A 13,753-nucleotide genomic window follows, 5' to 3' on the forward strand; every position below is an offset into this window, starting at 1 on the left:
CAAATGGAAATTTATTCTGATTTTTAACACTTTCTTTTCTAATAAATGCTTACAAATAATATAAAATATATTAAAGCTATAGATTTTCATCCAGGCATTACTCTAGCTGCATCCACAAATATTGTTAAATTGTGTTTTCATTGTCATTAATCCACAGTATTTTCTAAATTCTCTTGTGATTTCTCTTTGATTATTCAGAATTTTGTTGCTTAATTTCCAAATATTGGGTTTTTGTTTTTTTTTTTTGTCTTTTGTCTCTTTGCCATTTCTTGGGCCGCTCCGGCAGCATATGGAGGTTCCCAGGCTAGGGGTCGAATCGGAGCTGTGGCCCCCGGCCTACGCCAGAGCCACAGCAACGCAGGATCCGAGCTGCGTCTGCAACCTACACCACAGCTCACGGCAACGCCGGATCCTTAACCCACTGAGCAAGGGCAGGGACCGAACCCGCAACCTCATGGTTCCTAGTCGGATTCGTTAACCACTGCACCACGATGGGAACTCTTATTTGGTGATTTTTCTAGAAATACTTGTGTTATCAATTTCCAAGTTACATTATTATCAAAACATCTTCTAAATAATTTATCCCTTTGAAGTATTGAGACTTGCTTTATGCCTGAGCATATGGTCTATTTTGTAAACTACCCCTGTGTAGTTGGAGATTTATTCTGCAATTGTTGGATATAGTGTTTTATAAATATTAATGATGTCAAGTTGGATAAAAATGTTGTTCAAACAGTCTTCTGTTTACTCATTTTTTCCTGCTTGTTCTATCAATTACTGAGAGAGATTTACCAGTCTCCTACTAGGATTACAGATTTTTCTATTCATCCTTTTAGTTCTGCCAACTTCTGCTTCATCTATTATGAGGTTTTGTTTTTAGGTGTACACATATTTAGGACCGTTTTCCTAATGAGATCACTATTTGATTATTACGAGTGTCTTTATTTTTGGTAATATTCATTGACTAGGGGGGTGTTTTTTCCATAACAGTAATATTTTACTTTTCTAATTGCAATAGTAATACTGTATTTCTCATCATTGGTATTTGCACAAGTATTTTTCCATCCTTTTACTTTAAACCTATCTGATCTTATTTTTAAAGTACATCCTTGCAAACAGCATACGCCAGAGCCACAGCAACTACTCAGCCATGACAGGAATTCTTCCTGTTCCTCTTTTTTTGACGTCTTTAGGTTAATCAGTATTCCCTTTTATCTGGAGAACTGCCTGTGCTACTGTATCTTTTTGACCCTCGTTGACAACCTCCCCTGGTAGTCCATGTTAAACATCCAGGACTCTCAAGACAAATATATTTTAAATGATGTCCCTCTGATCCTCACTCAGGGCTCAAACTCAAGCTTCAGGGTACCTCTCCCCACCAAGGACAGGTTTACTGGGGTCACTGGAAGAAAAAGAGACCTGTGGCAGAGAGGACATGTAGCTGTCAACTGACATACTAGGAGAAATCAAAGAGCTGGAGTTGCCCGAGAAACTGCAGAGGAAAGTCACAGATGTGGCACAACCAATAATGAGTTGTGGAGCTGAAAAAAAAATGAACAACCCAAACTTTTCTAAACTATTGATGACAGCAAATATTCACTACGCTGTTACAGAATGAATTACCTTTGTTCTTTTTTCATCAAAGTATATACATAATTGGAGTTCTCCTGTTGTGCAACAGGTTAAGGACCCAGCATTGTCACTGCAGTGGCTTGGGTCAATGCTATGGCGTGAGTTTGATCCCTGGTGTGGGAACTTTCACATGCTGCAGACACGGACCAAAAAAAAAAAAAAAAATTATTATATAATCATTGCCATATGATGAGGTGATCAAGAAATAAGCAGTCAAGGAGTTCCCATCGTGGCTCAGTGGTTAATGAATCTGACTAGGAACCATGAGGTTATGGGTTTGATCACTGGCCTTACTCAGTGGGTTAGGGATCTGGTGTTGCTGGGAGCTGTGGTGTAAGTCGCAGACGCAGCTCAGATCCCAAGTTGCTGTGGCTCTGGCATAGGCCAGCAGCTACAGCTCCATTTAGACCCCTAGCCTGGGAACCTCCATATGCCACCGGTGAGGCCCTAGAAAAGACAAAAAAGACCCCCCCCAAAAAAAAGCAGTCAAAATAGGAGAAAAGCATTGGAGAAGGGTATCAGGAAGTTAATAATGTTACTCTGAATTTTATGTTTGTGACATCTGTAAAGTACTATAATTTCTTTTTTCCTTCCAAACAAATGTTCACTTTCATATCCAATTTTGTGTTTGCAATTTTTTTTTCCCCACTGTACAGCAAGGGGGTCAGGTTATCCTTACATGTATACATTACAATTACATTTTTCCCCAAGCCTTTCTTCTGTTGCAACATGAGTATCTAGACAAAGTTCTCAATGCTATTCAGCAGGATCTCCTTGTAAATCTATTCTAAGAGTGTTTGCAATTTTGCTTTTCTTCTTAAAGATCACCCCTCCCAAATTGTACAAACTTCTGGTTAGATCTACCCTACTTTTGATAGATGTCTAATTTTGTTTCTACCATAATAATTTTTAATGCCCTCCCTCCACCCAAACACAGAGAAAAAGACAGAATTGTGTGTGTGTGGTTTCTTTTGTTTTCTAATTCTTGTTACATAAACTATTGTTATTTTCTTTCACCTTTCTCCAGTGATCTTTAGAGCGTATATATTATTTTAGATTCCACTACTGGTTATCATTTACTTTTAAAAAAAATTTATATTTGAATCTATATTTTTTAAATTAGCTAAGACCCAAATAAACAGTTTATTTGGACTACCCTTACGTATGATTAGGAATTCAGCACATTTTCCCCCCTTACACTGGACGTCTCTTGGTCCTGCCTCACACCCTCTGGACACGCTTTCACTCTAGCCACTGCTATGACAGCCAGCTCCACAGAGGTGAAGCTGACAGCATGTCACCTCAGGTGCATCACACATTTTTTTTCTGCCCTAGGACTTCTCTAATACTATGCTATTGCATAGAAGCCCTTGGGGAACCCTCTACATAATCATGAACACACATCTGCAATGTCCCACAAGTCGGCCTCTGATGAATGGCAACTGGAAAAAAAAAAAATCAATGGACAAATGTTCTCCTGCCCTTTTTGGGGGCAGGCAACTTTGAGGCACATGACCTACAGCTTCTCAAAAGACTCCACTGAAAATAAGATCCATTTACCCACAGTCACGCCCAATACTACACCGTACCTTTGCAATGGCTTTTCCTTCTCTGTTTTATTCTCTCTTGTTCCACTGCTTCCTTCAATCACTTTGCAAATAAGACACCTATACACAAAACTTTGACTCTACTTCTGGGGGTAAACCATACTAAAACACGCCTCTTCCATCCCTCCCCAAAACTTCCTAAGCTTAGTTGACCTAATTTGAGGTCTTAGAGTCATCATTATTACAGAAAAGGAATCCCACTTACCAGATCACTTCCTGGTCATGTAACAATAGGCTCATATTCACATCTACAGCCACTCTAGTCACCCCTCACCCAAAAGGAGGCTTTGCTTTGCTGTGCATTCAGGAGAAGGTCCACCACTGCTCAGAGGCAAAGTCCAACTGCAGATTTTACCTGACTCTTGGAAGGTAACAGAGATGTATACACCTGCTAGAACCTAAATTTCCAGCACACTGAATCATTTGAAAGTCAATCCACCTCATTCAGAACTTCAGAGGGGTGGCCCAGCCTCCTCTTTTGGAGACAGAGAAATGGAAACTAGGTAACTCACACAATTGCAGATAAAACCCACTTCAGCTCCTGCATTAATTGGGACTCTTTAATGGCAAGTGAATGAAATCCAACTCCACCTAGAAGATGATAATGAAGCTGTCATCTGACATGGAAAACCCAGAGATCAAAGTATTCTTCAGTGAATCTCTTTTCCTATCACTTTTCCATCTCTCTCTCTCCTCCCCAGCAGACATCTTCCAGAGGAGTCAGCACTGCAGCATGGTCTGTAAGCTCTCCCTGCCTGCTCCTCTCCCTCCCTAGTACATCTCTTGCCCACTTAATCCTGTGTTGATGTCCGCTTCTCAATAGACTCAAACTAACTCAATCAAGACTTGCAGAAGCAACCCCAGGTAAGAATTTGTGAATAAATAATTAAGGTGCTTTCAGGAAAAACCAGTATAGGAGAGAAACAGGACAGGAAAGTGAAAGAAACCAAATGATAGGTCAATTTCAGTCAAAATTTCTGCCCAACCCTTCAGGGAAGCAGGGCTCACCAGGGCAAGAAGTCACCCATCATTCTATTTCTAAGCTTAAATTATGTTCATCTATGATGCTCCAATCAAGATCACCAAACAGAATTTTATCAAGAACACTAGATGATGGCAATGAAATAAAATAATAATACTGCATATATAACCTAATATTATATTTGTGCCTAGCAAATAGTAGGCACTCAACAAATAAGTAATGAATTGTACCATATTTACAATATAAAGTGCTTGAAAACTGCCATACCCTACTTAAAAAGGCAGCACCCACAGATCGTTTTCACGTAATTCCTCTTTTCCCCACAAAATATAAGTCCCAAAACTTACACAAAGTGCCAGCTCTCTTCCATTCTTCTTCTCAGTCCCATTTCTCTCCTAAGCCAAGAATCTCACTCTTGTTGCTCAACTTTGTCTCTCACACATCAGTTCCCTGTTAATATAATTCTTTCAATCCACTTAAACTACCTACAGAGAGAAAGGGACCTACAGATAGGGCCCAGAACTGGAACCACCAAAAGCCGCAACCCAACATTCTAACACGGCTGACTGGGGAGCCTGGAAAAGGATGTTTCCTTGGCCTGGGCCAGAGGATAAAGACCACAACAAAAGCAGACCAAGCTGCCCCTTGGTCGTCTTCTAGATCTCACCACTCCAATGGAAACTTGAATCCAGTGGACACACCAGAAGAGGAAGAAAGATGTGCTTAGAATCCATTTAAACATCCTTCCTAGAATTTCCCATGGAGGGTGTTTCCTAACAGCAAGGCATTCGCTGGCCCCTTTTACCTCGCTAGGGTAGGAGGAAAAAAGAGGTGCTCAGGAAATTTGAGTTTACATGTTATTGGATGTCTGCTCTTTGATGTTATTATTACATACTTCTTAAAAATATATATATTATTGACAATAAGATCCTTACCCTTATCTAATTATAAGGAAATGACTTATGAGGCCCATGGCTTGGGGAAGATTCATGCGTTAAGATTTGAGAAAAATACAGACTTTGGGTTTAAAGCTAGGGGTTCAAATCCCAAATTCAGCTTTCTCTAGCTATGTGATCTGGGTCAGAGGAGCCTATTTCCTCAAAGTGTTAACCATGTACAACGTTGTTGTAAGGAGTAAAAATAATGCAGAAAAAGTGTCTGGCTGATAGGAGGTACTCAATAAAACTTGGGCATTTCTTATGATGGTGTAACAGTGTGAAGCATACAAAAATTAATCTCTTATAGAGCTATTATGCAAATTACTCCTAATCAAAACTGTATACTGTAATTTTTCATTTATGTTGGCCAGCACTCCTCAAAAAGACAATTAAGCTGTATTACCTGGTCCATTCAATCATTTGTTCATTGATTACTCATCCAGATACTGTCCACTGTGTACAAAGTGCCCAACAGATGTGTGAATAAACCATTGTGTGACTAGGCTTTGACAGATGGATCAATACACTCAAACTCTTCCTGTTTGGATTTTTGTAAAAAATAATTTTATTTATTTCTTAACTCTTAGTTACCTCCAGACAGTTAACAGTCATCTATAATATACTAATCCTATTACATCAGCTACCTATTAAAATGCTTAGTCGCAGTTTATTTCGGCAATTTGTAAATTTAAGTTATACAACGGAACCTGAATGATTCTGTTGATTCTAAAAAAAATTTGCAACGCTCCGGGTAGCCATCAGTGTTCACAATTCCCACATTAGAGAGATTATGCCAAGCTATCTTTTTGTTAGCATTCTGTATTCCCGCTGGAGTCAACGAAGGAAACGAGGTAAAGCTCGCCTAGCTTTCTTCACTTAGATACACCCATATGGAGGGAGACAAGAGCTGGTGTAAAGTTCCTTGTGTTTGGGTCAGCGTTTCTTTTCCCACTACAAAATTCCAACTGAATAAATTCCGGCCACTTGGCTTCTCATTGGCCAAGCAAGAGGGGACAAGGGAGCAAACTGCCGGGAAGCCAAGGTTTTGCAACCGCTGCCTTAATCCCTGACGCGGTGCCACCCGTTATCCAATCAGCGCCGAGTACCACATTCCTCCCCGAGGTTCCTCCTCCAGTAGAGACCTCTACGTAACAGCAAAGTCAGCTAATCCCGAAATATTCCTAATAATACTTACATTGCTACACAAGCCACACTTGCACTCATTATTTCACTCACGCTCCTCAACGACTCAAGAGTAGGGGTATTGTTTGTATTTCTCAGGAGAGGGGACTGCACCCGAGCTACAGATCCCAGGAGCTCCAGGGCCGATACGCAAATCCCAAACTGTAACCACGCCTTCGAGAAGAACTGCGATCTGGCGGCTCAGGACCACTGCCGACACTTCCTCAGCCTGAAGCTTTCCGGGATAACCCACTTGCCTTGGATTCTCAGGCAGTAGTTACCCTCCCTCGCGGCCCACAGAGCCGATAACCTGACGCATTCACCCATCCTCCCCAAACCTGGAAAACCACTGTCAAGTGTGCGTCCTTGCCAGCAACCCGCAGCGCTTACAAGACGAGGCCTCGAATCTGCCGTCACTCTAAGGGTCACCCACGAACCCGGATCAAGCACTGAGTGGCCGACTCAGGTTTCCCACGCCCGCCCGACCGCGGTCACCACAATTGTTCCCATTAACAAATGGGCCCAGCCCTGAACGTAGAGGCCGCTCTAGCCTCTCGCGGAGCCAGCCCTCTCGTTGCTCCTTACCTGACGTCATCGTCAGGCGCCGCGGCGCGGTGGCGGGCACGCGCAGCCGAGAAGATGTCGCCGACGCCGCCGCTTTTCAGTTTGCCCGAAGCGCGGACGCGGTTTACGGTGAGCTGAAGGCAGGAGGGTGTAGCTCTGGCCCTGCACTAATTTTTGCCCCCCTCTTTGTGAAATTACTGGAATTTTGCTCTGGGGATAAAGCGGGGACAGAGGCGTGTGCTCCGCGGCGACGTGCTCCCGGCCCTGCCGTGCCCTGGGAAGTGGGAAAGGCGCATTACCTGCCTCTTCCGCGCGTCTTCTGGGGTCCGCCTCCACCTTCCCTCCCGCGGTTACCCGGACCCCGCTTTTGAGCTCCTTTGGGCCCTGCGTGACCACCCGCAGACCACACCTGTTCAGGTTCAGTTACTCTGGAGTGCTTGTTTAGCCGGGCAGGTGTCTTCAGAACTGGAAGGGAGGCTGCTGAAGGGGGAGGGCGATAGTGGTTTTATCCCAGAGAACCGGCTCCCGCCCCGCCTCCTAAGCTGCCAGTTATTTGTTCCAGCTGCTTATTCACCACCCCTTAATTCTCCGAATCTCACCCCTAAGAGATCGATGAGGACGGCCGTGAGTGGAAAAAGACAAACTGGTCAATTTGGGAAGGATTGTCAGCTGTCATATTATTTTTACACATTGGAGCACAGTAGTTTTAAGCATTTGGGAAACACCTTACAGAGCGTCTTCATATTAGCTTATTTAACTCTTAGAATAGCAGTGTGAAATAGGCTGTTTTATTATCCCTGGTGGTTGAGATAGAAACTGAGATAGCCCCCGCCTCCAAAAGTTAAGTGATGTATTTCCCTGGTTTTTCTGACTTCAGATCGAGTACTCTTTTTATGTTGCCCATTACCGAGGTGAAGAACCTTGTTCTAAATTGTTTGACTGTATTTGTCGCGAATGCTCTGAAATTCTGCTGGGAGTAACTTTTTGGACTATTCTGGAGGACTCATGGTCATTTAATAGTGATCTAATGACTAATAGTCATTTTATGGGAGACCATTTAGTCCAGTTCTTCACAAGCTTCAGTATGGGGTGGGATCACCTGGCGATCTTGTTAAATGTAGATTCCAGTTCAGTGGGTTTGGAGTGGGGCCTGAGATTCTGCATTTCTAACAAGTTCTCAGGTGATACCACTGCTGGTGTTGCTATAGGATCTACAACAATCTTCACCTTTAACTGGTGAGGAAAATAAAGCTCAAAAAGGTGAGGAGATGATACCCATGATTCCACAGCCTGTTTACGCGTCAGGGAAGAACATTTCCAACCTAAATGTAACTCCTGTGAGGTAATAAGATTGTTTTCCAAGTGTACATGAATTTCTACAAAATGAATGACTTGGCAATATTTTTGTCTTTGAATTATGACAGCTTTAAGACAGGTAATTACTGTTTACTATGTATCAGGGATTGTAATCCACAGGCTACCTAGAAGAGGTAAGACTTTTGATGGGTCTTCAAGAATGTGTAGAATTTGCATGAGCATGCGGGAAGAACAATGTGAATGAATACACTAGAGTGAGCTTGATAGAAGATGGAAAAATAGCTAGACCCTAGTGGAGAGTATGTGTTAGGGGCTATTGGGAAATAAGTTTGGATAGATTGAGTGGATGACATTATCAAGGACCTTTAAAGGGAGATATGAAACAAACCTGTAAATAAGGAGCCACTTGGAGAATTTTTTTAAGAAGCAAAATACCCTGGTGAATGGGTTATTTAAAGAGAAGGTAGGAGGGAAAACGTGGACTGAGAAGTCTGGAAAGAAGAAGCTGGGAAGCTCTCGCCAAGTTTAAAATGATGAGTAGGGAGTTCCCCTCGTGGCTCAGTGGTTAACGAACCCCACTAGTATCCATGAGGATTCAGGTTTGATCCCTGGCCTCACTCAGTGGGTTAAGGATCCTGCGTTGCTGTGAGCTGTGGTGTAGGTCAAAGACAAGTCTCGGATCTGATGTGGCTGTGGCTGTGGTGTAGGCTCCAATTGGATTTCTAGCCTAGGTGTGGCAGCTGTAGCTCCAATTGGACTTCTAGCCTAGGAATCTCCATATGCCTCAGGTGTCGCCCTAAAAAAAAGAGACAAGATAAATGACGCGTAAGTGGCATTTGAATAAGAATTACTAATAGAATGACTGATAGGTAAATTCTTCCAGATACAAACATTTTTTATTAAGACATACTATTGATGTATGTGCATTGATGTATTCTTCAGTAAATAATAAGCAAAAATTTCTCTACTTATTTGCTATTTTCTAGAAATCTACCAGAGACGCCCTAAACAACAAAAATATCAAGCCATTGCTGAATACCTTCAGCCAGTTACCTGGCAGGTAAGGTGTTAATATCCATGAAATAGGCTTGCTGAAATCATTATACTTACCCTCAGCTGTTTTAAAAATGCAGGTGTTTTTTGTTTTTAATAGTGAAAATGAAAAAAAATGTACCCTTGACCAAGCTTTTAGAGGTGTTCTAGAAGAAGAAATTGTAAGTATGTTTTTCTTTTATTGTTAAAATTTTGCTGGCAAATTAGTAATACTTTTAAAATTGGTTTTATTTTGAGAATGGGTATTTAAACATTTTTTTTTTTTCGAGACCGAACTTGCGATTTTGTGAAATCTGACTTGGTCATAGTCAATTATAGGAGTTATGTAATAATTAGGGGTTTTGATAGCACAGGTGCAATTTAAAGGTTGGTTTAATCAGTGAGTAGAGCCCTGTCCAGGTGAATATGTTTAAGTTGATATGAGGTCTTCCTGAGCAAGAACTAGAACTGAAGGTGCGCCCTCTTGCTTTTCTGATTAAAGGGTGACACATCCTGCAGTGGCACACAAGGTCTAGTCCAAGGGTTTTCATTGTGGGAGCTGGGATTCCATGCCCTTATTTTTCCTATGGCACCCCTTCAGCAGTTAGCATACAGAAATACCAAGAACCTATCCAACTTCAGTAGAGAAATTTAAACATGAAAAATCTGAATTTGGAGTTCTCATCTTGGCTTAGCAGAAACAAATCTGACTAGCACCATGAGGATGCAGGTTCGATCCCTGCCCTCGCTCAGTGGGTTAAGGATCCAGCGTTGCCATGAGCTGTGGTGTAGGCTGCAGATGCGGTTCAGATCCCTAGTTGCTGTGGCTGTGGAGTAGGCCAGCAGCTACAGCTCCGATTCAACCCCTAGCCTGGGAACCCCCAAATGCCATGGGTGCGACCCTAAAAAGACAAAAAAGAAAAATCTGAATTGATTTACCATTATCGGAGCACCTGAATGAAAGGAAAGGAGAAGTTTCAAGAGTTTATTCTTTGTTTAGCAAAGGTTGGGTCCCAGCAAACCTGATCCTTTTCCCATGGTGAAACAGTGGCTCTTTCTTTTTTGGACAATTTTTTTTTTAAATCAAATTCAGTCTTTCCTCTTTTTCAGACCTAGTTACTTCTTGTCAGGCGTTGGGCAAGTTACTTTGCTTTTCTGAGCCTCAATTTCGTTTGTAAAAGGGGAACTACTATTTTTTTCAAGGTGGTTGTATAAAATGGCACTTAAAGAATATTCAGTAAATGCTGGTTTTTAGGATGTTATCAAACCTAAGCATGACCTCTCTCCTGTTAAAACCCTCCCTCAGACATACCGATGCACCAATACAGTTAATTCTCCGAGACCTGCCTTTGTCCTGTGCCATTGAATTATGGCCTCAGCACATCTGTATTTGATTAGCTTAAGACTTAATCATGCTAATATAACCATTTTCCTAAGACCATTGGATTTAAGTGAAAAACTTGCTGTTTGATATACTTCTACAGTTAGGGCTATTACTGTTTATTTTTAAAATTTTCACTGTAGAAAGTAATTTTATCTTCTGTGAGAAATATCTTTATCCAGTATTTGTGATAGTCAATTTAATGTCAGAGAGTAGGTTTTTCTTATTATAGAATTAGTCTAAACTCTGGCTCCTAAATTAAATTGTTTTCTCCTCTGTTGGTAGATAAATCATTCATCATGTGAAAATGTTTTAGCTATTATTTCTCTTGCTATTGGGGGAGTAACTGAAGGTAAGTATGGTCTTTTTTTTTTTTTAAGTAATCTTGGGCATGGCATGCTTTATTTAAAATGTATTCTCCCCATACCTCTCTGCCTATCTCATTTTATTCATTTTTCAGATTCTGCCTACCCACTTTGCCCAGAAGTCCCAGTGAAATTAGCTCACACTTCTCATCACTAGTATATAGTGCACATGTTGGTACTTCTTTTGTTTTCCACTTGTTTTGTTCACTCTGTAAATATTTTTGAGCATATAGACTATGCCTGGTTCTGAGATAGAGCTTGGAGCTTCAGTGGTGAATAAAACATTTTACCTGCCTGCAAGAAGCCTAGTAACTAATGGAGGAAACATACATGTAAATGTCCCACTTAGGGAGTAATTTCTATGGTTGAAGTGATTCTCCTTCAGACGCTGAAGGAATCAGGGTGGTCTTAGAGAGGAAACTAACATGGGATATGAGGGATGGTTAATTTGTCAGGCAGAAACAGAAGGGTATAACTATAAAGGTCTAGTTCAGCATGACTGAAAAATTGGGGAGCAGAAGGGTGAGAGGAGGATGAGAACAGTGAGGAAAGAAGCAGAAGGGTAGGTCAGGGTCATTTATAAAGGGGTTAGTATGCCATGCTGAAGAGGACCTGTAGGAGAAGTGTTGGATTGGGAGAAACTGTTGGCAGGAAACTAGGTAGAGGACTGCTAAAATGGGGCAGTGGCAGTGGGGGATAGTTTCAAGAAACTCAAAGGGCATGTAGTAAGTACACAATGACTAATAGTAGTAGTTCATTAAATATTTGCAGAAAGAAGCCATGAAAAAATAGTTCATCACTACTCTCCTTTAACCAATTTGGTTAAAGTACTCATTTGATTTATTCATATAATTTATGTGAAAAGTGCCTTTTAATCTGTAAGCATTATTTATAATTTTAATACTTATTCTTACAAAAACTGGAACATACAAGCTAAAAGTGGTCTTCCAGCGTAGCACCAAGCCATTTTGTGAACTTAAGCGTAGTTCATTTTAACTTTAGGTGTTAAGCTCTTATACAAGATGATTATTCATCATTCATTCATTAAGCATACTTAAATGAGTTAGTTCTACAATGGAGACTTCCTTGCCCAGTTCCTAACAGTTCGCACCATCTACTTACTTGATTGGTTATCCTGATAAGATGCTCTTATGGACTGGTAATATTTTTAATCTTGAAGTTCTAGAGTCTGTGTTTAGAACTTTAGTTGAGAAAGGTGAAGACTTAAGAACTTAGTTAAACCTAAATGAAAGTTTAAATGCCTTTTTAATTTAATGGGAAAATTTCTTCTTGAGAGAAGTTATGTAGTGTTAATTTGTAAGACAGGTTTTCATAAATGTTTTATTACAATCAGCTCAGCAGATATTTATTGAGCTGCTATTCAGTGTCAGACTCTTTACTGGTGTAAACGTTCGAAAATACTTACACTTAAAAACTCAATAGTCTACATAAGAAAGATAAACACTTAGGATATGGTAAGTGCTATAATTTATGTATAGTATGCTTTAGAAGCATAGATGAGTGGCCTGCTCAAAGGTATCAAGAGTTTTTTAGGTACACTGTGTACTCTGTGCTTTGAAAGACAAAGTAGGAATTTACCACGTGGTAGAGGAAAAAAAGGCAGAAAAAAGCATTTCAAAACCATGGAAATATGAACATAGCAAGTGTTTGGGAATTGAGAAGTGGGTATCTGTGTCCCAAGGTTAAGATGAAGCAGAGAGAGTGGTGTAGAGGCTGGGACACAGGTTGTGAAAGTGCTGGAGGATCATGCTGTGACCCTGCTCATCAGGATGCCCAGTGAATCTCCATTTTCAAATGAGATCGCCAGGCCTTAGCTTAGTTTTACTGAATCAGAATCTTTGGAAGTGGAATCTAGGTAATTTTCTTAAGTTCTGTAATTATTAAATAAGTTAACTTTTGCCAAACTGTACTGCAGCTAATGCAGGGAGTATGCCTCTCAAATCTCTTGGATGTACAGGACATAAAGTATTACAGATTGAAGTGCCAAAGGACTTTAGAGGTCATCTAGTCCAGTCTTGTTTCTGGCCTGCCCTGTCTGCCCTCAGTAATGTCCTTGGTGTGTGGTCATCCAGCCTCTACTCCCGTTGCTGGAGCTCACTATTTGATTTCAGTTACCTTTTGGATTATCAGACCTCCTGTGGATTGAGTTGAAATTTGCTGCTTTGTGCCTCAGTGGTTCCAGGCAGTATCCCTTATGTCACATTCCAGATGTGATCTTACAAGAGCAGAGTTCCTTTTTCTGAAGATACTATATTAATGCAATATTTGGGGCTTGTAGTGACCCCTATATTTTTATTTGTACATACCATGCTTAAGTAAATACTTAAACACTTAATAAGTGTTAGTATCTATTACCTTAAAATAGAAGGAAGAATGAGCAGGGAGATAAAAAGTATTTTTAGCTAGTGTAGATGACCTTAAGATCTTTAATTTATTGCTTTACTTTAATAACATCGAATTTAGAAATAAACAACTTTTTTTTTTGTCTTTTTGCTATTTCTTGGGCCGCTCCTGCGGCATATGGAGGTTCCCAGGCTAGGGGTCCAATCGGAGATGCAGCCACCGGCCTACACCAGAGCCACAGCAACGCGGGATCCAAGCCGCGTCTGCAACCTACACCACAGCTCACGGCAACGCCGGATGGTTAACCCACTGAGCAAGGGCAGGGACCGAACCCACAACCTCATGGTTCCTAGTCAGATTCGTTAACCACTGCGCCACGACGGGAACTC

General features: G+C 41.1%; 1 protein-coding gene and 1 long non-coding RNA gene across 2 annotated transcripts in view; one reads left to right on the forward strand and one right to left on the reverse strand.

The window, feature by feature from the left end:
- Nucleotides 1-6,899, reverse strand: part of LOC125134497 (uncharacterized) — a 57,085-nt gene extending 50,186 nt beyond the window's left edge. The window contains exon 1 of the long non-coding RNA XR_007136652.1: nucleotides 6,732-6,899. This is a non-coding gene — a long non-coding RNA (uncharacterized LOC125134497). The remainder of the gene's footprint in view (nucleotides 1-6,731) is intronic.
- Nucleotides 6,375-13,753, forward strand: part of THOC1 (THO complex subunit 1) — a 44,779-nt gene continuing 37,400 nt past the window's right edge. Inside the window, 4 exon segments of the mRNA XM_047793873.1 lie at nucleotides 6,375-7,034; nucleotides 9,209-9,282; nucleotides 9,376-9,436; nucleotides 10,921-10,987. Of these exon segments, the coding sequence (XP_047649829.1) occupies nucleotides 6,858-7,034; nucleotides 9,209-9,282; nucleotides 9,376-9,436; nucleotides 10,921-10,987 (379 nt within the window). The 5' untranslated portion in view covers nucleotides 6,375-6,857.

This window comes from Phacochoerus africanus, chromosome 8 (assembly GCF_016906955.1).
Source record: "Phacochoerus africanus isolate WHEZ1 chromosome 8, ROS_Pafr_v1, whole genome shotgun sequence".
NCBI lineage: Eukaryota > Metazoa > Chordata > Mammalia > Artiodactyla > Suidae > Phacochoerus > Phacochoerus africanus.